Source organism: Rattus rattus, chromosome 10 (assembly GCF_011064425.1).
Source record: "Rattus rattus isolate New Zealand chromosome 10, Rrattus_CSIRO_v1, whole genome shotgun sequence".
Classification (NCBI taxonomy): Eukaryota; Metazoa; Chordata; class Mammalia; order Rodentia; family Muridae; genus Rattus; species Rattus rattus.
In genome coordinates this window covers 30,110,585-30,137,778 of record NC_046163.1, presented here as the reverse complement: position 1 = coordinate 30,137,778, position 27,194 = coordinate 30,110,585, and the positions used below count along the sequence as shown (strand labels likewise).

The 27,194-nt window shown below is 40.7% G+C and overlaps 1 protein-coding gene across 1 annotated transcript in view; it reads left to right on the top strand.

Annotated features, from left to right (window-relative positions):
• Hmcn1 (hemicentin 1) overlaps positions 1 to 27,194 on the top strand; it is a 442,192-nt gene that overhangs the window by 310,880 nt on the left and 104,118 nt on the right. The window contains 12 exon segments of the mRNA XM_032915428.1: positions 1,655 to 1,936; positions 5,079 to 5,246; positions 7,611 to 7,724; positions 8,994 to 9,080; positions 10,835 to 11,026; positions 12,123 to 12,296; positions 12,636 to 12,749; positions 13,858 to 14,003; positions 16,990 to 17,140; positions 20,039 to 20,233; positions 23,825 to 23,938; positions 26,876 to 27,063. Of these exon segments, the coding sequence (XP_032771319.1) occupies positions 1,655 to 1,936; positions 5,079 to 5,246; positions 7,611 to 7,724; positions 8,994 to 9,080; positions 10,835 to 11,026; positions 12,123 to 12,296; positions 12,636 to 12,749; positions 13,858 to 14,003; positions 16,990 to 17,140; positions 20,039 to 20,233; positions 23,825 to 23,938; positions 26,876 to 27,063 (1,925 nt within the window).

The window sequence follows — 27,194 nt, the reverse complement described above, 5'->3', positions numbered from 1 at the left end:
AGACACATCAATGGTTACAATATACTGGGTGGGAAGAATGTCTAGAAAGGGAAGAGAGAGGATCACACTTTATAGTATGTGTTGCTAATGGTGATGTTTCTGCTTGTAACAGTAACATCTCGTTGATGTTATTGCTTTGTTTGTTTTGATAAGTTCTCATGTAGCCCAATCTTGTCTCAAACTTGGTATGAACTTGAATGACCTTTAGATTTTTCATCCCCCTGCCTCCTTCTCCTGAATGCTGGGACTACGGACATGTGCTGGCACACACGTGTGCTAGGCAAGCACTACCTACCAACTAATCTACAGCCTCAGCCTTAGATTATACTTAAAATATATAAAATATTTTATTTGGAAAGGATATGTCAACTAGAACCTGTGCCATGTTTTAGAGTGCTTGAAACCGTGCATGATGTCACCTACTCAATCTTTATGTGCATCTCTACATAAGGGAGAGCCATTGCTTTACCTTGCACCTATGGAAATTCAAACTCAGACACATTTTCATGGTTGATCAAGGTCATGTGGCTTGTGTTTCGGAGAACAATCCCTAGAACACAGATTACTAACACAGACCCATTTTTTCCCGCACACACGTGTGTGAGTGCAAGTTGGCCACTTCTACTTTCTAGTTCTCAGACTCATTATCAATTAGGTAAGGTCGACTACAGAGAAACAGAACGGCTGACTATCAGTGGCATAAACCAGCAGTTTCCTTCCTCCCACAAGGAGACACCTGAGGCTGGCAGTTGGTCTCTGAGGATAGTCATTTATGCATTCCTAGCAAGACAGAGGCTCCATGGTTTTCTACCCTTTCCTTCATGGTAGTGCAGATGGTTGCTGCATATGAGACATTAAATCCACACTGAACACAAGAAAGGGAAAGGGGGTTAATATTTTTACTTTATATTAGGAGAGCCCAGTCCTCCGGGGGCCTCTCTTTAAACATTAAAGGATTGAATTATGTAAAAAAAATTCAAGTCATTAGTATGCATATTGCCTTGTCTTTGGTAAGTGATAAAATTATATACTAAAAGAATTATTCAAAATACTAAAGAACTATTTAAAAATAAGGTTTTTTTATAATTTATTATCAGTAAGCATTTGGTCTGTATACTTGTTTTATGTGCTTATGTATCCAGAGTCACATAGAACTTTATCGGGTGAAAAGGAATCTCTAGTGAAATAAGAAGCCCTAAGCTACCATATCCATTGTAGTATTAGGAACACTGCTGCGAATCAGAGTTCTAATTGACAAATTTCATTACAGTATCATTTCTTTAAAAATACAGTTTTCTTTTCCTCCTGGGTCCATAGCTTCTTTTTAGATATTAACTCACTTAGAAACAGAAAAGAATTCTACCTCACAATATGCTCATAGTTTGTTGCGATCTGTTGTTTTGATTCATTTTTAGTAGTTGTTATATTGACGTTGACCCTAGCACTGAGCATGTAGCCCATCTGGTAGTGTTTATCTAGCATGCGCAAGGACCTGGTTTTCATCCTCCTGCTGTATAACCAGAATGCAGTGGCACATTCCCATTGGTCTTTAGAGGTGAAAGCAAGATGATCAGAAGTTCAAAGTGAAAAGTTCTATTAGAATCGAAGCAAACATTTCCCGTATTGTTTCTCACTGGTTCTTCTTTCCCCCAAGTCCGACCATCAATAGCCAACAGTGGCAGTCACCGCCCTGAGATTACTGTCATCCGTGGGAGAAGTATTTCCTTGGAATGTGAGGTGCAGGGTATTCCTCAGCCAACAGTGACCTGGATGAAAGATGGCCGCCCCTTGACCAAGGGAAAAGGAGTGGAAATCCTGGATGAAGGCCGCGTTCTTCAGCTGAAGAATGTTCACGTTTCTGACACAGGCCGTTATGTGTGTGTTGCTGTGAATGTAGCAGGAATGACTGACAAAAGATATGACTTAAGTGTCCATGGTGAGTAGAAAGGAAAGAATCAGATTGTTCACAGGATGAGACAATCAAGTATCCTGGGAACATAGACCTCTGAACTGAAAGTCTTATATTAACTTCATGCCCATATACAGTGAAATGTGATCATTTAAACATCCCATCCTCCATTTCCCTCCTCCATATCTACCCATATCTCCCACAATACCTTTCAATCTAATTTATCATCATCATCATCATCATCATCATCACCACCATCATCATCATCCTTCTTTTTCTTTTTTCTTCTCTTTCCTTCTCCTTTTCCTTCTCCTCCTCCTCTTCCTACTCCTTCTTTATCTTCTTTTTTAAATGTTTTTTAAATTTTATTTTATTTTTTTACTTATTCACTTTATATCCCACTCACTGCCCCTCCTAGTCACTGCTCCCACAATCCTTCCCCCATCCCCAGTCCCCTTCTCCTCTGAGCAGATGCGTCCACCCACCCCCCAGTATTCCCCACCCTGGCACTTCAAGGCTCTCTGAGGCTAGGTGCTTCCTCTCCCACTGAGGCCAGACATGGCAGCCCAACTACAAGACCATATCCCACATGCAGCCAACAGCTTTCAGGACAGCCCTGGCTCCAGTTGTTCGGGACACACATGAAAACCAAGCTGCACATGTGGTACATATATGCAGGAAGGTCTAGGTGTATGTTCTTTGGTTGGTGGTTCAGACTCAGAGGTAGATTAGTTGACTTTGTTGGTCTTCCTGAGGAGTTCCTATCCCCTTCTGGGCCTGAGTCCTTCCTCCTATTCTTCCATAAGAGTCCCCAAGCTCCATGCACTGTTTAGCTGTGGGTTTCTGTGACTGTCTGAGTCAGTTTCTGGATGGAGCCTCTCAGAGAACAACATGCTCCTGCTTGCAAGACCTCCTTCTCCTCTTCTTTTTCCTCCTTCTCCTCTTCTTCTTCCACCTCCTCCTTTCTCTTCTTCTTAAATCACTAAGTCCAAACAGTGCTGCCCATATGTGCATGGTGTGGTGCTACGAAGCACTAGAAAACTTCTAGTGGCCACTCCTCCAAGAAGAATGATTCTCTCTTCTTCAGCAGCTCTTAACTACCAGTAGTTCCTTAATAAGGCATAGGGCCTAGAGTTATCTCCCCCATCTTTGTGTGAATTTTGGCTAGTTCGATCTTGTATGGATAGCTGTTGTGCAAGTAAGTACAGTGTGGGACCCTGAGTGCAAGAAGACAGTGTTCCACCTCCTCTCTAAATATCTCTAGTCTCATCATTTACCTTTCGATGTCTGACTTCATGTTACCTGCTGGGACAAGCACATATTGGCTTTCTTTTGAGGATGTATATAATAAAGTAGACAAAAAATTAAGACAAGCAAGCAATCACTGTGTAATTGGCTGACCTGAAACGCGCTATGTAGACACACCAGGCTGACATTAATCAACATTCCCCTGCCTCACTAGTTCTGGGGTTAAAGACATGCACTTCAAGCATCACATCTGGCTGAATCTTTTAATTATACAATTTTCAAATTCAAGTTTTAAAGAAAGACTATTTAACGTACATTGGCTCGGTCCTGTGGGTCTGAGTTATGTGTATTAAAGTCAGATTTAAGATTCTAATGTGTAAATTACAAATTTGGGTCAGGAAGAAGCTAAATATATACATATTCAAGGTCAACTATTTGAATGCATGCAATTTGAGGTATAAATTTAAAATCTATAGAAGCAATGGGGAATTTTAACAGAAACAAATCATAGCTCAAATCCCATAAATAAATGAATAAAGCTAGGTCTTCTGGTGCATATTTATAATTCCAGAACTTTTGAGGCTGTTTGGAGAATTATTAGTTCAACATTATTTACAAAACCAAATTGTCTCATGACACACCAAAAGGAGATGAATGAAGCTGAGTGTTAGTCTCTTACATTTGTGGCTCACATATATGTCAAAGATAAAGGGAACATAATACAAAGAGAGAGAATTAATATTATATTTTTGTTAAATTATTTTCATTTTAAAATTATTTCTATTTTTCATTAATTTATTTATTCACCTCTTTACATAGCAGCCCGCTTCTTCCTCTCCTCCCAGTCCCACCCTGACAAACCCCTACCTCCATTATTTCCTCTCAGAGAAAGGGAAGCTTGCAATGGGTGCTAACCCGCCCTGGAACATCTTGTTTCAGCAGGACTAAGCTCATCCTCTCCCACTGAGGCCAGACAAGGAAGCCCAGCTAGGGGAAGGGAATCCAAAGGCAGGCAACAGAGTCAAAGACCAAGCTGCACATCTGCTACAGATGCATAGGGTGCAGCCCGTGCATGTTCTTTGGTTGATGATTTAGACTCTGTGAGCCCCCATGGGCCCAGGTCAGTTGACTCTGTAGGTCTTCTTGTGGTCTCCTTGACTCCTCTAGGCCCTCAGTCTACCCTCCTCACCCCACTCTTCTATGTGACTCTCGAGCTCTGCCTAATGTTTGGGTGTGGGTCTCTGCATCTGTTTCCATCAGCGGCTGGATGAAGCCTCTCAGAAGGCCCTCATGATAGTCTCCTGTCTGCGAGCAAAGCATAACACCAGGGGTTGGCTCTCTCCCATGGGATGGGTCTCAAGTTGGGCCAGACATTGGTTGGCTATTCCTTCAATCTCGGCTCCATCTTTATCCCTACACAACTTGTAGGCAGGATGAATCTTGGATTGAAGTTTTTGTGGGTGGATTGGTGTCCCCCTCCCTCCATTTGAAGTCCCACATGGCTACAGGGAGTGGCTACTTCAGGCTCTGTATCCCCCACTGCTAGAAGTCTCAGCGGGCCCACTCCCAGCCTCTCCACTCCCAAATCTCTAGTTCACCCCAGACATGCCCCGACCCACTGATTTCCATTCATAATCTGTCTATAAGAAGGTTGTGAGTCTAGGTTATAAATCTGTCAGAAAATACAATCTCAGAAACTAGCTCGCCATTGCTGAAATACCAATTCTGAATTGGTTAAAATCGGAAAGCAGTGACATACTTTTTTTAATCTTCAGATTTGACATTGTTATGATTCTTCATCTGATTACCATTAATCAGGAAGTAGAGGGTTCGTGGTAGAAAGCAGCTGCTGAGGATTCGTGTCTCCTATGTGTCGGCTCCCTTACTTCCTCTCTCTGTCACTTTTGCTTTTGTCTTACAGTCCCTCCGAGCATCATAGGGAACCACGGAGTCCCTGAGAACATCAGTGTGGTAGAAAAGAGTTCTGTATCCCTGACCTGTGAAGCCTCCGGCATCCCCCTGCCTTCCATAACCTGGCTGAAGGATGGTTGGCCTGTCAGCCTTGGCAGCTCTGTGAAGATTCTCTCAGGTATGCTCAATGGCTACCTTCATGTGAACACCATTTCTCTTCCATTTTTCATCCTCACTGTTTACGTTGTTTCATTTTTCCTTCTGACCTAAGTACTTATTATGATACCTACTCACCATATCCCATAACCGTATTTAAAACATAGAAAGCCATGTTAAAGGGAGCTGGCATCACTCCCTTTGTTGTATTAGCAATGGATAGCATCCCCCTCGTACTAACTGCCAGCACATGTGTGACTAGTCTGAATGGTATACATTTTTGGCAATCGAGTTCCCTGCATGCTGGAACTATATCCCTAGTTCAGTTTCTGATGATTTTGTAGGGAAACCTGACTATCTTATCACCGTGGGTCAACGTAAGGTCAGAGAGAGGGCTTTTGAGGCATGTCACCGGAGTCTACAGTTGGCCTATTTTGATAATAGCTATCACATAGACTAAAAGGATGATCATTCTTCAGCTTTTGACAGTTATTCAACTTGGTGAACTTCAGCAGCATCCAAATCCTGTGGCTTTTATTAAACTGAAGTGAGTTTATATCACGATAAGCTATTCATACTGTGCTTGCTAAAGTATCTGGTACTCAATCCGAATCCTGGGAAGCTCCCTGCATCCTTCCTGTGTCCTCTGAGCTTTTCGTTCCCGAGGACTCTGTCTCTGTACCCCCTACAAAGAGAGAAGTAGCGACAAAGGTTTTTATTACAGTCTGGCTACCAACAGCCTGAGCAAGTTGTCTTCTTGTCTCAAAATTATCTTCACTTCTTAACAAAAAACAGTTTCAGTTCTGTAAAGTCTGAATTTATTAAACGTGATAGCATCAAGGATTGCAGAAATAAAAACAGTGTAGCAGAGCGCCGTCGGCTGGCTCCTTCCACGTTTACAGGAGTGGTGTTTGACTCTCCTTAGATTTGTTTTGATTGACCAGCAGCTGGAGATCCCTGAGCAAAGCACATTAGAAATATTTCACCTTGTGACTGCCAAAGGACCCGCTCAGCTTTGCAATCTGGATGTGCTTTGTGTGATGGCTAAACGAGAAGCAGATGAATGGCCTGTGACCTCCTCACTGCTGCTCTGCTGCAGACTTCTGTTCCATTAAGACAAGTCCTCTGGAGGCTTGTCTGCAAGCCGGACCCCGGTGGCCACCCCATCGCCGTAGATTATGTGAGAGGATTAGGGAGTGAAGAGAAAGATGATTGTGGACCCGGGAATGACTCATAAAAGTTGAATCACTTTAACAACCCTGAAATGGAGCCATATTGCAAACTCACTAATCTGAGTGGCAATGAGTGGGTGATTCCTTTGAATTCTTGCAGAATTCACAGAGGTGTTTAAAAAAAAAGAAAAACCTGTTTATGATTTTTTACCTCTGTTCTGCTGGGAAAAACAAACTTCAGTTCAGAAAGTTAGCTTTTTTGTTTTGTTTTGTTTGTTTGTTATATGTTTTTTTCAAGTAAGATATTGCTAAAGTGATCTTCTGTTAAATTGAGAACAGGGAAGCTGCCTGTTAGACAAGCATGGTGTCAGCTTGTCGCTATAGAAATTGAAAGCAAACGGTAGCTCTTCAACAAGATCCAGGTGAATATTTAAGCGAGAAATGTATCTGTATCATTAGCATTTTTAATACAAATTTAAGATGCTAAGCAAGAATATGGCTGCCTAAAAATTATTGACACTATGATTTTCCCCCTGAGGTTTTTCATTTGGTGTTCCCTGCTTCCACTCTATCTATAGCTTTTCAAAAGGCTTTGCCTTGTCTTATTTGCTGACTCCTCCACCTTTGTCCTTAAAATTCCCTGCCAAATCCCACCTTTTAGCAAGTCTCCATCTATATGCATTTCCTCTCCGAGCAAAACAGCAAATCAAAAATACGGAAAGAAGCCAAGGAAGGCACCATAGCGCCAGTGCCTGCAGTGACCCGGTAACCATGTACTGGGGGATTTCCAAGAAGCTGGCCTGACAGCCACTACTCAGTCCCTCTTCCTGTTTTACCCTCACAGTTGTATGGATTTTATCTCACAGACGCATTTCGCCATCTTTTCCTGAGCTTCCGGTCAACACCCACTCGTGAAAGCGCCAATCAGATCGCGATCCTGTTTTATGCACTCAGCTCCCTCCCTCACCTTCGGCAAACACTAAATTCCTTTGCATAACTCCCAAGGGCACACAAAACCTGGCCAAACTTTATCCAACTCCATCTGTCCCCGTTTCCCGCACCCGTTTCACTGTAGAGAGTACTACCATCCCTGCCTTATCACTTCACACCTAACAACAGCGGAACCTGCCCTTCGCTGCAAAACTCCCTTTCTCCCTTGATGTCACTCGGAACCGTATTTATCTTTAAGTCGTCTGGTGCTTTGCTTTTTCTAGGAGGCAGGATGCTGCGGTTGATGCAGACCAGACCAGAAGATGCTGGCCAGTATACTTGTATTGTAAGGAACGCAGCTGGTGAAGACAGGAAAGTGTTTGGACTTTCGGTATTAGGTACTTGCACAGTTTGCAGTATCTAAGGGGAAATACAATTGGCCACGATGCATTCTGGAAACAGAGTTAAAATGTATTCACAGCTGGAATTTATACCTATGTGGTCTTTGGCCTTCGGACTATGATTCTTGGCGAGGTTTCCACATTACAGTTATTTGGAGGAAATGAGTCCCCTTCAGCCGCCAAACTGCCTTGCTATGCCAGTTTAAAACTGCTCAGAAATGTTCTAAGATCCTATGCATCTTGCTTCAAACGAGAGACCTTACTCACTTATTTGTGGACACATTCCGTGTTAGTTTAATTTATGTCGCTGTGATAAAGTAGCCCAAAGTAAGTTGGGAGAGAAAGGATGTATTTTAAGCCACCATATGAGGTCACAGCCCATCACTGTGGGGAAGTCAAGGTAGCAGAAATTGGAAATTATTTACACGGACAGCCAACAGCAGAAAGTGACCGAGTGCCCATTTGCACAGACTCTCTTACAGAGAGAGTTGCTCTTACAGCGATTTTTCCCTTCTTACAGAGTTCAGGAATCATACCCAGGGTACCTGAGAGGGTGGGTTCTCCCACCTCAATTACCACAATCGATGAAGTCCCCACAGTCATGCCTACAGGCCAGCCTAATCCATGGTCCTTCATTGAGACTCATTTCCACGGATGAGAAACAGTCTCAAATTAACAATTAAATATAACCATCACACATTTTATTCATCTTTCTTATTTTCATTAATCATTTATTCATTCACATCTCAATTGATATCCCCCTCCCCGATACCCCTCCACAAATCCTCCTGTCCCATCACCCCTCTTCCTCCCCTTTGCCTCTATGAGGGTGCTCCTCCACCCACTTGTCCACTCCCACCTCATCACTCCAGCATTCCCCTACCCTGGGGCAACAAACCTCCAAACAACCAAGGGCCTCCCCTCCCACTGATGCCAGATGAGGCCCTGTGCTACATATGTATCTAGAGCCATGGCTCCCTCCATGTGTACTCTTGTTGGTGGTTTAGTCCCTGTGAGCTCAGAGGGTGGGAGGGTCCTGTTAATTAATATTGTTCTTCCTATGGGGTTTCAGTCCCCTTCAGCTTACAACTTAATGCATTAAAATTGGATTCATAACAACCTTGGATTACAGATAAAAACTAGAATTGGTTAAAATAACCAATTGCTCTGACATTCTATGAATGAAAGTTGCTTAAAGTGTAGGCCTTTGTCCTTGCTGATAGAGCTGTAACTTACTTGTCCCATGTCTTTGCATGTTTGTCTCAGTTCCTCCTCACATTGTGGATGACAACGCATTGGAAGATATAAAGATTAAAGAGAAACAGAGTGTTACATTGACTTGTGAAGTGAGAGGTAAGTTCTTGTATTTCTGGAACTTGCTGCCCTTGGTGAGCATTATTGATTCCAGAATGTGTGCATGTGGGGTATGCCCTAATCACCAGGGGTGAGTGTAGCCACCACAGTAAGTATTCAAAATTGGATCCTGGTGTAGTGTACCTGGCTGAAGGGCGTTAGGAAGCCTTGCAGATGCAATGAAGCGTCTTTAAAAAGGAGGAAGGGAGGAGGAGAGGAGAGGGGGAAGCATTCAGTCTTTCTCATCAGGTCCTGCTTTTTTTTTTTAACTAGGTTCACACTTACATACATCTTCTTTTTCTTGCCCACCGCTTTTATTTCTCTCTTCTTCCTTGTGTTTCTGCCACCCTTCTCTTTCCTTGTTTCTGTACATTTTACATTAAAGAAGTAGGTAGACATTTTATTTAATGCTGAGGAGTGAGCAAGAACAAACTGTCACCTCGGTTCACACATTTGCATGTTGCAACGAGAGTAGACAGTAGGGGAAAAGGAAGATTAAAAAGCCCATTATCACCATCTTCAGCCACGCAGATGATTCATTGCCTGAAAGAAAATGAAAAGATTTGTGTAAAAGAGCAAGGAGGGGCACAGGGGAGCTTTGGAGGGGACAAAGGGTAGGGAAAATGTATAATTATAGTATAATTATATAATAATCCCCACGGTAACACACATTTTAAAACAATAAGTAAGAAATTTTAAAGATATCTAAAAGAATATTTCAATCCCCCTTTACTGTAAACAAAAGATATTACAGTTATGGGTGAAGGATGAGAATACCTAAGAACATTTTATTGGAAAAGAGATTCAAGTAAGATTCGATAAGTTTCTTACTGCACAGTTTATATATCTTGTGTGAGTAATAAATTGAAATAAGAAAATATTTTTTAAAAGCAGCTGTGACGAGTGCTGCCTACACCTTTTATTTCCTGGAAGCAAAGGGACAATTAACAAGTGTCACAAGTGTCACGTAGAGAGCAGTTGTGTCCGCATGGAAAGAAAGAGGTGTCTGCTTTTCCCTGCTCCTTCCCTGCTTCCCCTCCCTTTTTCCCTCCCTGTCTTGGCCTAAACGTCATAGCGTTGTCTGTTTAAGCTCCCTGATTTTTGATCATCCATTCTACCTGTTTTCGTTTGTGGCTTTAAAATTAATAAATGGCAAAGGAATAATTTTAACTAACATTGAACACTCACCTCCGTTCACAACTATCAAAAGTGTTTTCTGTCAGCTGCAAAGATTGAATGAAGTTACTTTAATTAGACCTCTGAACTCTTAGTAAGAATCCCAGTATAGCACAAAATGTTCATTGAAATAAATGCCTTATTTTTCTGCTGTTTCCTCTTAAAAGAATAAAAAAGGGTTTTAATATGAATAGAAAAGAATTTATAATATTTTTGATCATGATGTGTGCTTCAGGCTTTAAAAGTGAATTACTATGAAAATAGTTAACTCCGGGAGCTAAAGCACCTTATTTGTTTAAGCATGGAGACCAGTGTTAGAATCATTTACAGATGAAAGCTCACGTAGATCTGAAATGATGTCTATTCGTTGTGTCTCTTCCATCATCCTGTAATCACTATACATTTAAAACGATTCATGTATGTAGTTCGGAACCACTTCAGAAAGAATAGCCACCTTGCTGCTTTGAAGGTGGGACACAGAAAAAAACAGCGGCTCTGTGAAAACGCCTTCTTTGGATGTTTCTATTTATGGATATGTGATACTGGGCTGCCTCAAAAAAGTAGCTTTTTCTTAACAGGGAATCCTGTGCCACAGATCACATGGCACAAAGACGGACAGCTTCTCCAGGAAGACAAAGTCCACCACATGATGTCTGGAGGCCGTTTTCTTCAGATCACCAATGCTCAAGTGTCCCACACAGGACGATACACGTGTCTGGCCTCTAATATAGCTGGTGACAAAAGCAAAAGTTTCAGTCTCAATGTGTTTGGTAGGTGTGAACTTCATTTCACATCTTGGATGGTCAATGTTTCTTGTCTGTCTGTCTGTCTGTCTGTCTGTCTCTCTCTCTGTATTCCCCCACACACACACTCTGTCTCATTGAATTTCATTATGTGGAGGATCCCAACACTCACGTATGTAGGCTGTTTTTACTTTCATTGTTATGGAGTAAACTATGCTCTGGGCATAGTGCTTTGTACAGGGAATACTAATGGTCAAGACAGACATTTAACTATGCCATGGGGAAGGGGCAAGTTGTGAAGGTAGACAGGGAGTCTCAGCCTGAGACCCTGTGCCTCTCTCCCTGAGCCTCTGTGCTTTTATTGGAGATTGACCTTCTTTGGGTCTCGGTGGCCTGGGTGTGATTAAACGTCAGAATGTATTAATGCGTCAGCGTTGGCCTTACAGCATCAAAGTTACGTTTATGTTTCAAGCATATCACTGAAGTTCATTCTAAGTTTCTCAAGTTTAACATGTACCCCACCTAAATCTACTACATTTGATTATCAATATTTAAAAACTTACGCTAAATTCTACGACAGTGATACTAAATTCACTGGGTGTGAATATATAAATAATTTGAGTTTGTTCAACTATTTTCATAGCTACTCCTATATCGTTTGGGGTCCACATAAATACTGTCCTGCACACAGATACTCTTACATCTCCACAAAGAACAGGAATTTCAAACAGAGGTTGTAGTCTAAATGGGTCCCATGTGCATTTACATATATGTAAGAAATACCAGTTGATCAAGTGAAAAGGATTGAGTAGTAGCATATATAAATAGTACATCGTGTATAGGATGAAAGATCCCTATAGGCAGAACCGATATAGTCTAATACAGAAAGATGCATGTGGAAGTTTGTGTTACATTACAGTGATGTCATTGCCTCTTGTGTGTGTGTTACCCTCCTCCTTTAGCATATGATGTTTCTCGCTGTTTTTATAGAGAATAATGATGATTAATTGCTTTGTAACTCTTAAAACCTGGGATTGCATAGACAAGGGCAATGGCAATTCGGCAGCCGATACCTAAGAGGTTTTCTAAGTCTGTTTCTTTAATAAATCTTCCAACCTTTCAGTATCTCCTACAATTGCTGGTGTGGACAGTGATGGCAGCCCCGAAGACGTTATTGTCATCCTTAACAGCCCCACTTCTCTAGTGTGTGAGGCGTATTCCTATCCCCCGGCCACCATCACCTGGTTCAAGGACGGCGCGCCTTTAGAATCCAGCCGGAACCTTCGCATCCTTCCAGGTAACCTACTGACCTCAGGTAGCCCAGATGGATGTGCGCTGTCTACTACTGTAGTAGAGAACACGTTATTTTTCATAAAACCACCTGTGTTTTCGTTCTGTGACAGTCTATCTCTGTCTTCCTACTTATGCTTTGACATCTATCTTAAATTTTAAAAATACCTGAATGTTACTTTTCAAAAGACACAGAACAAATATTGTGGCTTATTTTTTCCATCAAATATCTCCCACTAAATTGTATTCATAAGAAGCAATATTTACAGTAAGAGCTGAAGTCCTAGTACCCTGCCTTCCCCCGCGTCCGCTGTCAAAGATTGTTCAATGTTCCTCCATGTTTTAGGAGGCCGTACTCTGCAGATCCTAAACGCACAGGAAGACAATGCCGGAAGATACTCATGTGTGGCCACTAATGAGGCTGGGGAGATGATAAAGCACTACGAAGTGAAGGTCTACAGTAAGTTCCAGAAGAATGCTTCTGCCACCTCTTCCTGGAGGCCTCTAGCTTTCTCAATCCTGTTTTTCATTACTTTTCCTAATTGTTTCATACTGATCAACAAGTATACTAAAGACTCTTACTTACCTAGCTTGTCTCATCAAAGATGGAAGCTACATTAAGTATTAGGCCCATGGCCTCAGTTGCTTAAAGACGTAAAGAGCCAGGACTGGTAAGATGGTTCAGTGACTGACATGTTTGTTATGAGAGTTAAGAAGCCCAGAACCCATGTAAATGGGTATGAAGGCCTACAAGCAGGTCTCATGCCAGAATGGCAGACAGGAAATGCGTAGAAAAAAAACTGGCTGGCTAATTTAATCATAACAGTAAGCTGTGGATTCAGCAAAGGTCTATTCCTCAATATATAAGGTAGGAGATAATTGAAGAAGAGTCTGGCATTAACCTTGGGACTACAAATGCACACATGTGCATATGTTTCTACACATGCATGTGCACATCCATGAGCACACACACACACACACACACACCATCACACATATATATGCAAAAACCATTCATGAAGAGTCCACTGGGTCCACTCAGTGGGACCTGTTGGGGTGTTGTTTACATGCAGATGCCTGCTCCAGAGCTCAAGATGAGATCAACAGTAGTGTCGGATTATGACAATGTAATCGACCTATAAGTAAAAGACAAAACTCATCAATGGGGGTCACATTGTAAGGCCGTTCTTCCTATGTTATTGGTATTACTTTATAAATAAAGTATATATTTCTGATTGCTATTTTTACTTTGACTTGGTGCCCTGCAAGTCAATGCCATGTATTATATGGGTCATGGTTGAAGTATGTGGGCCCGGAACAGATACAAATTTGAAGGACATTGGTCTCTCCAGCAGTTTTATAATCATGAAGAGATACAGATATTTTTTATTCATATTATATGTCTGGAGACTCCCATTTCCTGGGATGCTGAGGTCATTCGTAGAAGGCTGGTGGAGAAGCCTCTTGTCTCCTTGGCACCTCGTTAACTGCTGCTTCCTGTGATCTGTGCGGTAGACTGTGTATTTAAAACATCCAGTGCTTAATTCTTCTATGTTGATCTTGTGCAGTTCCGCCCATCATCAAGAAAGGGGACCTTTTGGGGCCGGGTCTTTCCCCGAAGGAGGTGAAGATCAGAGTGAACAGCAGCCTGACTTTGGAGTGTGAAGCCTACGCGATTCCTTCTGCCTCCCTCCGCTGGTACAAGGACGGACAGGCCAGTCAAAACTACATTTCATTTGTTGTTTATTTCTTAAAGATGAAAATAACAATTTAAAAAGAAACAGATTTATCCCACCCACTCTGATATTAAAAATAGTCAATCCATGCTCCTTGAATATGAAACTGCTTTTAAAAATTTAATTAAATGGAAAAAAAGAACATGTTTAATACCTTTGGTATTGTTCCACCACTGGGATGTAAGCAAGATTGGTTTTGTGTACATTAGCACTTGACTGTGAAAATCTGGCTACCGTCCCAATGGAGAATTAGAGGAATAGTGTTCCACCTAGATAACTAAATTTAATAGAAAAGAAACCCATTCATGGTCCTAAAATGAGGTCTAAATTTGTGCAGAACTCTCTCTAAATACCACTACATCTTTCACAAAAGGTAACGTTTTTGATATCCTAATATATGAGAAATTAAAAGATGTAAGAGCACACTATGATTACCCTGGGGCAGTAAGAAATACTTAATAAAAAATCATTTTGAGGGCAAAGGGACAGACATGACGTGGGAAGGGTTAGAGGGAGAGATCAGGGAAGGGAAAAGTGACATATTTGAATTAAAAGTGTTTTCAAAACAAATCATCTCTTATAGTAAAAATATGTAGATCCTTCCGTTTACGATATAACTTTCAGACCACACATCCTCGCTCAATTCCCAGTCTCTCTCACAAGTGTAAGGACAGACGTGCTAGTGCTCGGGGGCAAAAAGAGAGGATGGAGTTGCTGTTAGCACTACTAAATACAGATGGGAAACAGCCAAGGGGCTCTTTACTGAGTTTTACACACAGTCAAGCAAATGGTCAGTCAAGCTCCAGTTGTAAAGTTTAGGTCATAGTATGAGTCTAGAGGCAAGGAAGATGTGGCTTCGTGGTTTCCTTCCAGATCCCAGATGGATTCTGTGATATCGGCAGGGGGTGGTATCTTTTCATATAAAATAAGCATGTATCATCTGGAAGCCATTGCAAAAGGAAAATGCAGAACTCCCACCATGCTCTGCTTCTGTTGGCTCTGCGCTGCGCAAGCACACAGTGTGATGTATTATCAACTCTGTAAAACCTTGCTTGCAAACACATGTGTTCCCTGCCCTTTGAAATTATATCATTAATTTGGTTTTAATTTTCTATAAAGCCTTTTCATCCTGTATGCTACATGGAGAGATCCACAAACGTAAAGACCAGGGAAGCACTGGGATTTAAATAGAAACTAGACTGCTTTCAAAATTCACTAATAATTATTAGTTTCAAATTCGGTCTCTGGAATAGGTAAAATTATACTGACTGGCACTTCTAATTATTTTAAGGCCTGGGACTGGCTTCCTAAAATAATGAACAAGAAGCAATATTATCAATAAATACTTTTTCATATCATTTTTCAGTTCCTTTTTAAATCCGCAAACTTAATAAAGTAGTATGTTTTTTAGAAAAACCACCAAAAGATATTGACAATATCAGCTATAATAACTTCTAATACAATCCATACATTTTATTCATCCTTGCCCTGAAATTTTTATTTTGATACAGAAAATTTAAACTGTGGTATATTTATTTGTGATGTAATATTAATAATATTAATAGTGATTTGTTGCATCCAAAATTATTTGAATATCAACTGTTTGCTAGGCACTCTTTTGTGTAAAACAAATTTAGATGAGAAAGAAACAGGTCAAAAATCTCTGTCCACTTAAGTTTTCAGAGCCAAAACAAAAAAAAAAAAAAAAAAACCCACAAGAAAAGCCCAATGGCAACAAAAAACTAAACTAAAAACTTAAGTCAGTCGAAAAAAGTCTAAGAGGTGGAGTAGAAAAGTTAGTCAGAGACACACACATTACTCAGCTCACATTTGCCTGTAACTCCAGAACCAGCCTTAGGGTCTCCTCTAGCCTCTGCAGACTCCTGAACTCACACACACAGAGAGAGAGAGAGAGAGAGAGAGAGAGAGAGAGAGAGAGAGAGAGAGAGAGAGAGAGAGAGAGCGAGCGAGCACAACAGAAGACATGTGTAGTGTGTTTCTGACTTTGAAAAAGGGTTGGAGTGTCTCAAACAAAGTGGAAAAGTTACTTCAAAATGAAGACAAGTCACCTTGTGTCAAATACCACCAAGAACAGAAAAAAGGCAGAACCGAGTGGTATATGTAGCCACATGCCGGTCATGAATGACCTTGACTGTCTTTCTCATTAAGCAGAGAAAACAAAGATTTGATTGGATCAGATTCAAAGAACGTTAAGAGATTAAAATCAGACACCTTACACATAGAACACATTTTTGAATGGTTGGCGGTTAATGTCCTCAGAAATTGTGTAGGTAGGCTGCAGCAAGAACCACTTCCTTACGGCTAAACTGTCTAATGGGATGGAATAAAAAATTGCTGGCATAGGTAAGAGGAAATCAAGAAGCTGAGTGGCCATGTCTTTGGTTGACAGCAGGCAGAAGCAATGCCAGTGAGTCAGGAATAAAATCTTTAAATAATGGAGAAAGATCTATCACGCCCATTGCAATATATCATAACATATCCTCAGCCGAAAACAGTCTTATGTATGAAGTAAGCATGTTTCTGAATAAATAATGATAATCTCAGATAAAATCATATCGTGATAATGTTCTAAACTTTTAGCAAAGTTGTATTTATTACAGTTTTCTAGAAAGCTATCAACAAGACACACTTTTTAAATACTTGATAAGATTATCTGGAGACACGTTTGCTTTCATGGATATGATGCTAAGAACATGTTTTCTGTTATGAAGGATATATAAATGTATCTTCTACAATTACCTACATGATGTGAACTATATCAGCTATAATTTTCAAGAGATAAAAATTACTTAGAAAACAATTTGATCAAATTAAATTAATCACTGCTGTCTTGAATAATTTACCTATGTCCATTTATTAAAGAATCACAATGTTGATCATCTGCAGGGTTATCTTAGCTCTATTTGCATATTCAATACTGACATTGTTATAATTGAATCACAGCCCCTTAAATCAGATCATCATGTTAACATCGCTGAAAATGGGCACACTCTTCAAATCAAGGAAGCTCAGATATCAGACACCGGGCGATACACCTGTGTGGCCTCTAACCTCGCAGGCGAAGATGAGTTGGATTTTGATGTGAATATCCAAGGTAATATGCTTATTGCAGAACAATGTTCACACTCTCTTAATGTAATGGAAAAGAGATTTGACTTGGTTTACTTTAAAAATCATTTTCTTCTCTTAATAAGTTCATTGTGAAATTTTCAAGAAATTATAGAAGAGAGTAATTTCATCATATGTTTTTAGACATTTTGTTTTTATTTATATGAGTGTTTGCCTGAATGAATGCATTTATGCAAATTATGTGTATGCAAATATGCATATATGTATATTTGTATATATATATGCATCACGTGTATGTCTGGTTCCCATGGAAGAGGACGTCAAATCCCATAAAACTGGAATCACAGATGCCTTGGAGCCACCAGATAGGTTCTGGGAACTGAACCTTGGTCCTCTACAAGAGCAACGAGTGCTCTTAACCTATGAGCCATGTCTCTAGTTCTATAAGCCTATAGTTCTTATTTTATGCATTTCCTTCTGGTATTTTAAGGGACAACATCATTTACAAAACTCAATAACTGACTTCTCTTACATCAGCACTGCACTGACGTTGTACCATGAAGGGTATATATCATATAGCATTATACAGGAGACAATAAAAGCATTAATAATGAATTCAGAGTAGACCGACTTTGAGATGGATGAGTACACCTATAAATTTTGTTTCTTGGACAGGTAGTCAAAATATTTTAAGTGTCCGTTATTTTCCTTTAAAATTGTTACCCCTTGGGATTGCTAAGAATAATACCTGAGATAAGACACCTAAGCCACTCCTAAGGTGATTCAGAACTGATGCCTGCTATTGTTGGTATTGTTTTTCTGGATGTTACCACTCACCAGCTGAATTATTTTTTGCCAGTGCTAGGGATTAAATCTATGACCTTATGCATGCTAAATTCATATTCTCTCTCTCTCTCTCTCTCTCTCTCTCTCTCTCTCTCTCTCTCTCTCTCTCTCTCTCTCTCTCTCTCTCTCCCTGAGCCTTAGCCCGGCCCTTAACATAACTTTTAAGACTGCCTATTTCATCACTTCTATACGCAAATATCCTAATTTAACCAAACTCCTAGAGTTAAATATCCAGGTTGTCTCCAAGTTTTCATTATTCATAAATAACATCTGGGTACACAACATTTTCACAAGTCTTTGATTTTTTTCATACATATCTAAACCTTGAAAATTCAGGTTACACACTTTTGAAATGTCTTTAATGTATTGGTAGTTTACTGCTGATAAAACTCATACCCACTGTCAGAAAAGAGTGAGGATATCCTATTTTTATTTATTTTTTTATCATGTCAAGCCAGGAGAGGAGAGGGAGAGAGGAGAGGAGAGAGAGAGAGAGAGAGAGAGAGAGAGAGAGAGAGAGAGAGAGAGAGAGAGACAGACAGACAGAGAGAGACAGAGAGAGACAGAGAGAGAGACAGAGACAGAGAGAGAGAGACAGAGACAGAGAGAGACAGAGAGAGACAGAGAGAGACAAAGAGAGACAGAGACAGAGAGAGACAGAGAGAGAGACAGAGAGAGAGACAGAGAGAGAGACAAAGAGAGCGACAGAGAGAGAGAGAGAGAGAGAGAGACAGAGACAGAGACAGAGACAGAGAGGAAGAGGAGTATTTTTAATAGCTTAGTCCTGATTGTTCATCTTGTTTAACTTCTTTCATACGACAGATCATTAATATTGTTATCAAGTGAGCCCGTGCATTGTTTGCGTGTGCCTCAATAGTAGCGTTTCCTGTAGCAACCACATTTCTTACCACATTCCTCCTCAAAAGTGGGCCCCATTGCTGGTCAGTCAGCGGCATCTCTTACACTAACTGCACGGACAAATGCAGACTCAGAGGACCACAGACTTTATTCCTCCACTTGACTCTCACTGATGGCTACTCTTTGTCTGGCTGCTGTTGGGAAGCATAAAAGTATTTTGAAAATATTTTGGCTGCTAGATGTCAGTGCTCAAAGGTAGCTGAGGAGGGCTGGGTTTGCCACCTGTGAGTTACATGATTTAGGGGAAAAAAATGTCTGAGGTGTTTTTCTTCCTGTCTACCTCACAGACTCAAGATGAGGATAAGTGAGGGACAGGTTGAGCGCTATGACAAAGAAAACGGACGGGTTTATAAAGAGTTCCAGACTAGTCGCACTTATTATTTTAAATGTAGGTGATATAGCAAGTTCTGAAATGTGGTTTTTGTCAGAAGTGGAGCAGAACTTTGGTGTTTGAGAGACAAAATAGAGAAAGAGAAGAGGAAGTCAATACCGAATTTGTGCAGGACAGTGGCTGTTGTAGGAACAAGAACCCTTCTGGCCCTCCAAATACTGGATCTGGGGGTGGGGGGCTGGAGCTACTCAGCCTGTCTGAGAACAGTCCTTCTTTCTTTCTGGGTAGTGTACTTCCCCAGAGGAATGGTGGGAATGAACATGGACTCGTTTAGAGTGACAGGGAAGGAGCCTCCTCCCTCAGTGTTATGCCTTTAACCCCAATTGAGACTTATTTCTGTGACCACTCAGGATCACAGGTTTGATCCAGGCGTGCCTGGCTAATGGTATTACTGGGAGATAGAGGTGTAAGACAGCTCTTACTCACTACAGAAAGGATTTGGGAAATGTGGGTCTAAGGGCTGGGGGTGTGGGTCAGTGGTGTGCATGTGGTCCTGGGGCTAACTCCCATACCACCAAAGGAATCGTGTGGGTCAGCTTGAAGCCTGATTCCCTTCCTCCTGGAGCCTGGAGGCTGGGTGTTATATGAATGATGGTGTCTTTTTTAAGTGAACCACTCATGGGCAATTAAAAAATTCCTTCATAAAAAAAATATTTTGACATTGTCTAACTAACTAAATCCACAAATTATTTGGTGAGATACAGTTGACATCTTTGATGGGTCAATCATGACAGTGACACTGAAAGTATCCATGCTTTCCCTCCATAGTTCCTCCAAGTTTTCAGAAACTCTGGGAAATAGGAAACATGTTAGACACCGGCAGGAGTGGTGAAGCCAAAGATGTGATCATCAACAACCCCATTTCTCTGCACTGTGAGACAAACGCTGCTCCCCCACCAACCCTGACGTGGTACAAAGATGGCCGACCTCTGACCTCCAGTGACAGAGTGCTGATTTTGCCAGGTAAACAGTGCCACATAAAAGCGTGAGTCTCTGCCAAGTGTTTCTCTCCTCATTTATTGGACCAGTTCACTGTAATTGAACCAAAGCTTGGGTTGCTGAATGCCATATGTGGAAGAGCCTACCTTGAGAATTTGACAACAGAAACCTTTAGCTTACTTTCTACATCTATTCCATTGTTGTAATCAATGTATGCAAGTTCTTGGACTTCTTCATGCCTCTTTCTGTATTGATGTCCTTTGTCAGTTCGGTTTCTATGCATTGTTATTCTAAATTTACACACATGTTTGCAAATAGTTATTTTTTTTTTTTTTGTTTTTTTTTTTTTTTTTTGTTTTTTTTTTTATTAACTTGAGTATTTCTTATATACATTTCGAGTGTTATTCCCTTTCCCGGTTTCCGGGCAAACATGCCCCTAATCCCTCCCCCTCCCTTTCTTTATGGGTGTTCCCCTCCCCATCCTCCCCCCCTTTCCCCCCCCCCCCCAACAATCCAGTTCACTGGGGGTTCAGTCTTAACAGGACCCAGGGCTTCCCCTTCCACTGGTGCTCTTACTAGGATATTCATTGCTACCTATGAGGTCAGAGTCCAGGGTCAGTCCATGTATAGTCTTTAGGTAGTGGCTTAGTCCCTGGAAGCTCTGGTTGCTTGGCATTGTTGTACATATGGGGTCTCGAGCCCCTTCAAGCTCTTCCAGTTCTTTCTCTGATTCCTTCAACAGGGGTCCTATTCTCAGTTCAGTGGTTTGCTGCTGGCATTTGCCTCTGTGTTTGCTGTATTCTGGCTGTGTCTCTCAGGAGCGATCTACATCCGGCTCCTGTCAGCCTGCACTTCTTTGCTTCATCCATCTTGTCTAATTGGATGGCTGTATATGCATGGGCTACATGTGGGGCAGGCTCTGAATGGGTGTTCCTTCTGTGTCTGTTTTAATCTTTGCCTCTCTCTATTCCTATGCCAAGGGTATTCTTATTCCTTTAAAAAGAAGGAGTGAAGCATTCACATTTTGATCATCCGTCTTGAGTTTCATTTGTTCTAGGCATCTAGGGTAATTCAAGCATTTGGGCTAATAGCCACTTATCAATGAAGTGCATACCATGTGTGTTTTTCTGTGATGGGGTTACCTCACTCAGGATGATATTTTCAGTTCGACCATTTGCCTATAGAATTTCATAAAGTCATTGTTTTTGATAGCTGAGTAATATTCCATTGTGTAGATGTACCACATTTTCTGTATCCATTCCTCTGTTGAAGGGGTATCTGGGTTCTTTCCAGCTTCTGGCTATTATAAATAAGGCTCACGATGAACATAGTGGAGCATGTGTCTTTTTTATATGTTGGGGCATCTTTTGGGTATATGCCCAAGAGGGGTATAGCTGGATCCTCAGGCAGTTCAATGTCCAATTTTCTGAGGAACCTCCAGACTGATTTCCAGAATGGTTGTACCAGTCTGCAATCCCACCAACAATGGAGGAATGTTCCTCTTTCTCCGCATTCTGCCAGCATCTGCTGTCACCTGAGTTTTGATCTTAGCCATTCTCACTGGTGTGAGGTGAAATCTCAGGGTTGTTTTGATTTTACATTTCCCTTATGACTAAAGATGTTGAACATTTCTTTTGGGTGTTTCTCAACCATTGGCATTCCTCAGCTGTGAATTCTTTGTTTAGCTCTGAACCCCATTTTTTAATAGGGTTATTTGTCTCCCTACGGTCTAACTTCTTGAGTTCTTTGTATATTTTGGATATAAGGCCTCTATCTGTTGAAGGATTGGTAAAGATCTTTTCCCAATCTGTTGGTTGATTTTTGTCCTAACCACAGTGTCCTTTGCCTTACAGAAGCTTTGCAGTTTTATGAGATCCCATTTTCGATTCTTGATCTTAGAGCATAAGCCATTAGCGTTTTGTTCAGAAATTTTTCCAGTGCCATGTGTTCCAGATGCTTCCCTAGTTTTTTCTATTAGTTTGAGTGTATCTGGTTTGATGTGGAGGTCCTTGATCCCTTGGACTTAAGCTTTGTACAGGGTGATAAGCATGGATCGATCTGCATTCTTCTACATGTTGACCTCAGTTGAACAGCACCATTTGCTGAAAATGCTATCTTTTTCCATTTGATGGTTTTGGCTCCATTGTCAAAAATCAAGTGCCCATAGGTGTGTGGGTTCATTTCTGGGTCTTCAATTTTGTTCCATTGGTCTATCTGTCTGTCTCTGTACCAATACCATGCAGTTTTTATCACTATTGCTCTGTAATACTGCTTGAGTTCAGGGGATAGTGATTCCCCTGAAGTCTTTTTTTTTATTGTTGAGGATAGTTTTAGCTATCCTGGGTTTTTTGTTATTCAGATGAATTTGCAAATTGTTCTGTCTAACTCTTTGAAGAATTGGATTGGTATTTTGATGGGGATTGCATTGAATCTGTAGATCGCTTTTGGTAATTGATTTATTGATTGATTACATTTTCACAAGCAATTATAAAGACTTAATATTTAAATATTTTAATTCTCACATGGTTTGTTGATGGAAAAGATGCTTAACATTTTTAAAATAATATTTTCAAGGTTTCAGTATAATTCTCACAAGTAAGCAAATATTAGGGTTTGTTAACACTCAAAAAGTGTACCTTTAGGGCCAATGCAGTACCACAGGCAAAGTTAGCCCAAGTCAATTGAAATAATACATTCATAAAGTAAGAGTGAAAATGGGAGAAAGAGACATGGTAGCTCTGTGTAATATATGACATGAATTATCGAGGCCTAGGAAAATGGACTATCAAAAGCTTCCTATGACAATAATCTAGAAGAGGCTATGGGTTTAGTACAAGTGATTTTTCATTAACTCTAAATTTCCTGGCTTGGCTGTGTACTATATTTTTAGGAGGGATTATATTTATTTCTATGATATTTAGATCTATGAGTATATGGTTTTAAGAAGTCACCATACCTCCAACTTACTGAAATAGCTTAACAAAATATTCTATACATGTGATAGCAGGAGATAACTAAAATGACATGCAACAAAAATAATTGGTGAACATACATGTGAATTTTAACGTGACTGTTATAACTTTTCTCTAAATTTTATTATCAACACTTTTATTATCAAGTTTATGAATATATAATAAGAGCTTTTTCCCCTGGTATTGCACATGAACTCTTGAATAAAACATAAAAGCTAAAATACACTTTACTTTTTAGAGCCCTGGATATATGTCTTTAAATGAGGTTTTATAGGGTATATTGAAAACATCAATGAAAAATAATCAAAAACTGCAGGAACAACGCATCGCCACACAGTAACGTTCCACACAGAGCATAATGGAGGGCTTAGAGAAAATCTCTAGAAAAATTGACACCAGCTATCTATTTCTCAAACTTCTGACTTGTGGTACAGTATCGGATCACTTTTTAGCAATGTAATGTTGGCTGTGAAAATGGATATTATCTGAGATAAAAATGAAATAATTAGAGGAAGTTGGAACATTGACCCAAGCATAAATAAATGTCATTAGATGTAGGGAAACAAGGCATAGCTCTGATCATGATCTGTGTTCACACTGTGTTCAGAGGAGAGGAGTGACATACTAGGATCTGTGTTTTTAGGAGGACGAGTGCTGCAGATTCCCCGGGCTAAGGTAGAAGATGCCGGGCGGTACACATGTGTGGCTGTGAATGAAGCCGGGGAAGACTCCCTTCAGTATGACGTCCATGTGCTCTGTAAGTTTGCTTTCTTTTGTTGATTAAGCATTTTTCACTCCAAAATATTTTTCAATGACTAATGTTTGCAGGGTGTCACCCTGACACTTTAGAAACTATGAAGGCCAAAGAAATGGATACTTCTTCTAAGGACTACTGTCTGGTATGCACACTGAGAACACATTAATCAGGACTTCTAAGATCTCAAATAACAAAATTGGAGGGAGGAAGAGAGGGAAGGAGGAAGGGAGAGGGAGAGAAAGAGAGAGAGAGAGAGAGGGGAGAGAGAGAGAGAGAGAGAGTATGTGGATTACTGATTCATAAACTTGGAAAAGTTCTAGAGTAGAATAATCTGCAATCAGTCATTTCTGACTGCCTTGGCTCAAAAGAGGTCAAAGCTATCCAGGTTTTACCTTTCTATTTCTCTTGACTTCTTGCTGTTGTTGTTGTTGTTGTTGTTGATGATGATGATGATGATGATGATGATGATGATGATGATGATGATGATGATATTAATGTGACTATCAGGCAGGTGGTTCCCTTGAGCAGCAAGGTGAACATTAGCAGCTCTAGATTAACTTCCTGGTTTCGTATTGTCTAATATTTATAAGTGAAGTCCTAGAGTTGACTGTTCTTCCAGGGAATCATCTATGCATCTTTGAGTCCACCAGAGACACCAAAAGCTTGTAGCATTCTAGCGATGACATCACATTCTTATGCCTGCTCTTGAACCATCTGATACATGGACATCAAGTGGAAGAAGTATTATGTCCTTAAGACAAATGGAGTTATTAGAATCAGGAGAAGGAGGCCAAGCTAGGGAAAGGCCATGAGGATCTATAGGAATCAATCTCTAGTTTGCTTTCTACTGTGATTAAAAAACCAGGACTAAAAAATACCTAGGGAGGAAAGGGTTTATTACACTTACCTATCCCAATGCACAGGTTATTGACCAAACCCAAAGGCAGGAGCTTGAGGCAGGAACCCAGAGGCAAGAACTTAAGCAGGAGCCTTCCTTTCAAGGTTGCTGCTTACTGGATTGTTCCTTATGGCTTACTCAGCCTTCTTTTTCACCCAACCCAGGACCACCTGCGTAGGGATGACACCTCCCACAGCAAGCCTAGTCTTTCCACGTCTATCACTAGTCAAGAAAATGCACTCCCAGTCTTGCTACACTCCAATCTAATGAGTTCTCAACTCCTCAGTTGAGAATCCTCCTTCTCAGCTATACCTCCATTGTGTCAACAAAACCTAGCCAACATACCACAAAAAATAAAAGATTTTCTTTCTTTTCTTTTTTTTCTTTTTCGGAGCTGGGGACCGAACCCAGGCCTTGCGAAGATTTTCTTTTATACAGAAAATGTTGACATGATATGAAAGATTAGGCATTCATCTCAGAGTGTAAGTGGGACTTTGGTGGCAGGTGATTAAGACAATAATAGCAAGGTCAATAACAGTAGAGTTCCTGGGGAAACAGGCAGGATTAAAAGCAAGGATGTCAATGTTGTTTCTGGTGTGATGAATCTAACATGATTCCAGAATGCTCATGTAAAATGCTGAGAGGGCACTTAGAATTAAGGAACCGTCACAAAGGACAAAGAATTAAATGTGCCCAGACTGTACATCAAAGAGCTGCCCCCAGACAAGTGATATTTAAAGACAAGATTTCCAAAGGAAACTATATGGAACCATTGGTAGATAAAAGAAGGAAAACAGAATAAAAAGAGACAATCAAGGAGTGAGAGAACCCAGTAAACTATTATTCCTGGATTCCAGTTGTTAAAAAAGTTGCCAACCAGTGGGCTTTCAGTGCTGAAAAGTAAAATGAATTTCAGAAAATAAAAAACCTTTGGCTTTGAGACCTCAAGTCTGTTGGTGAAGGTCAACAGAACAATATAGGTTGTGCGAGTCACTTCAAAGCCACAGAGCAAGGATAATTTTTGAGCATTTACTTAGATGCAATGAAATAAAATAGAGACAAGAGGTAGAATGGAGCTGGTTGGCAAGAACAAATATAGGAGATTTGAACTTTCTGACAGACTAATTAGATACAAAAAGATCCATTAAAGTGTCAAGAGCATGTGTGGAAGGCAGGGGTGGAGGAATTGATAGTGTAAGGGCCAAGGCTGTATATCAAATGGAGCAAGGAACTAAGGCTACTAATCCTTTGGGGGAGAAAGAGAGCTCTTGGAGTAGAAAGAAGGGTGACATAATGAAATGTACATCAAATACATTTAGCAATCCTTTTTAGTAGGAGCATAAAACAAACAGGGGATGACTTGGAATGCAAGCCTGTGGCAAACAGAAGTCAGCAGTGGCTGCTGTGGAGATATGATGGTTATAGTAGGAACCATTTGACTCCATCATTGCTTTCTTTCATCACCATCAGAATCCCGGAGACATGAGTGTTTGAAAAAAAAAGAACAGTGTGTCCTGTCTGGAAGTTGAAGCAAATGTTATAGGTGTACACTGTGGGTGCCGGGAGCCACAGAGCTCCAAGCACTAGCACCATAATGATACGTCCCTTAAATGACACTGTGATGTGCGAGCTAGGCATAAAGAAAGTAACCTGAAGAGAGGCTAATGGTCTGATTGTAAATAGAAAGGTGAAAGGTCTAGAGTTTTCTATGCAAAGAACTGTCTGAACAAGTCTGGGGTGCTTTTTCCACCATCCATTCCTTGGCCTTTCTCACAGATGGGTATGGAGGGTCTGTGTGTGAGGTTCGTGAATATGGTGTCTAACCAAGCTTCCAGTGATGCTGTGCCTGTTCCACAGATGCTGAAGCTGGGAGCTTGGAATAGTCCAGACCATTCCCTTACAAAGGCTAACTCTTAACATCACAGATATACTCTAAGAGCTGTGGTTCATTTGTCTTGTCCTCATGACAAAGGGGTGTAGCAGGCCTTACTAAAGCCATCATTACCCATCAGAATCTCTCTGTCACAACCATTCCTTAGTGCCACCAGTTATCAAGGGAGCGAACAGTGATCTTCCTGAAGAGGTCACCGTGCTAGTGAACAAGAGTGCACAGATGGAATGTTCATCCAGCGGTAGCCCAGCACCAAGGAATTTCTGGCAAAAAGATGGACAGCCCTTGCCAGAAGATGAACATCACAAGTTCCTATCTGATGGCAGGGTTCTTCAGGTAAAGGGGGGGGGGATCTAATTTTAAACCAGTGTTTTCAACATTGTGACAATTGTCTTCCAGATTGATAACAGTGTTAGTTCATGAACATAATTATTTAGATCACTAACCATCAACCATACAATATTATT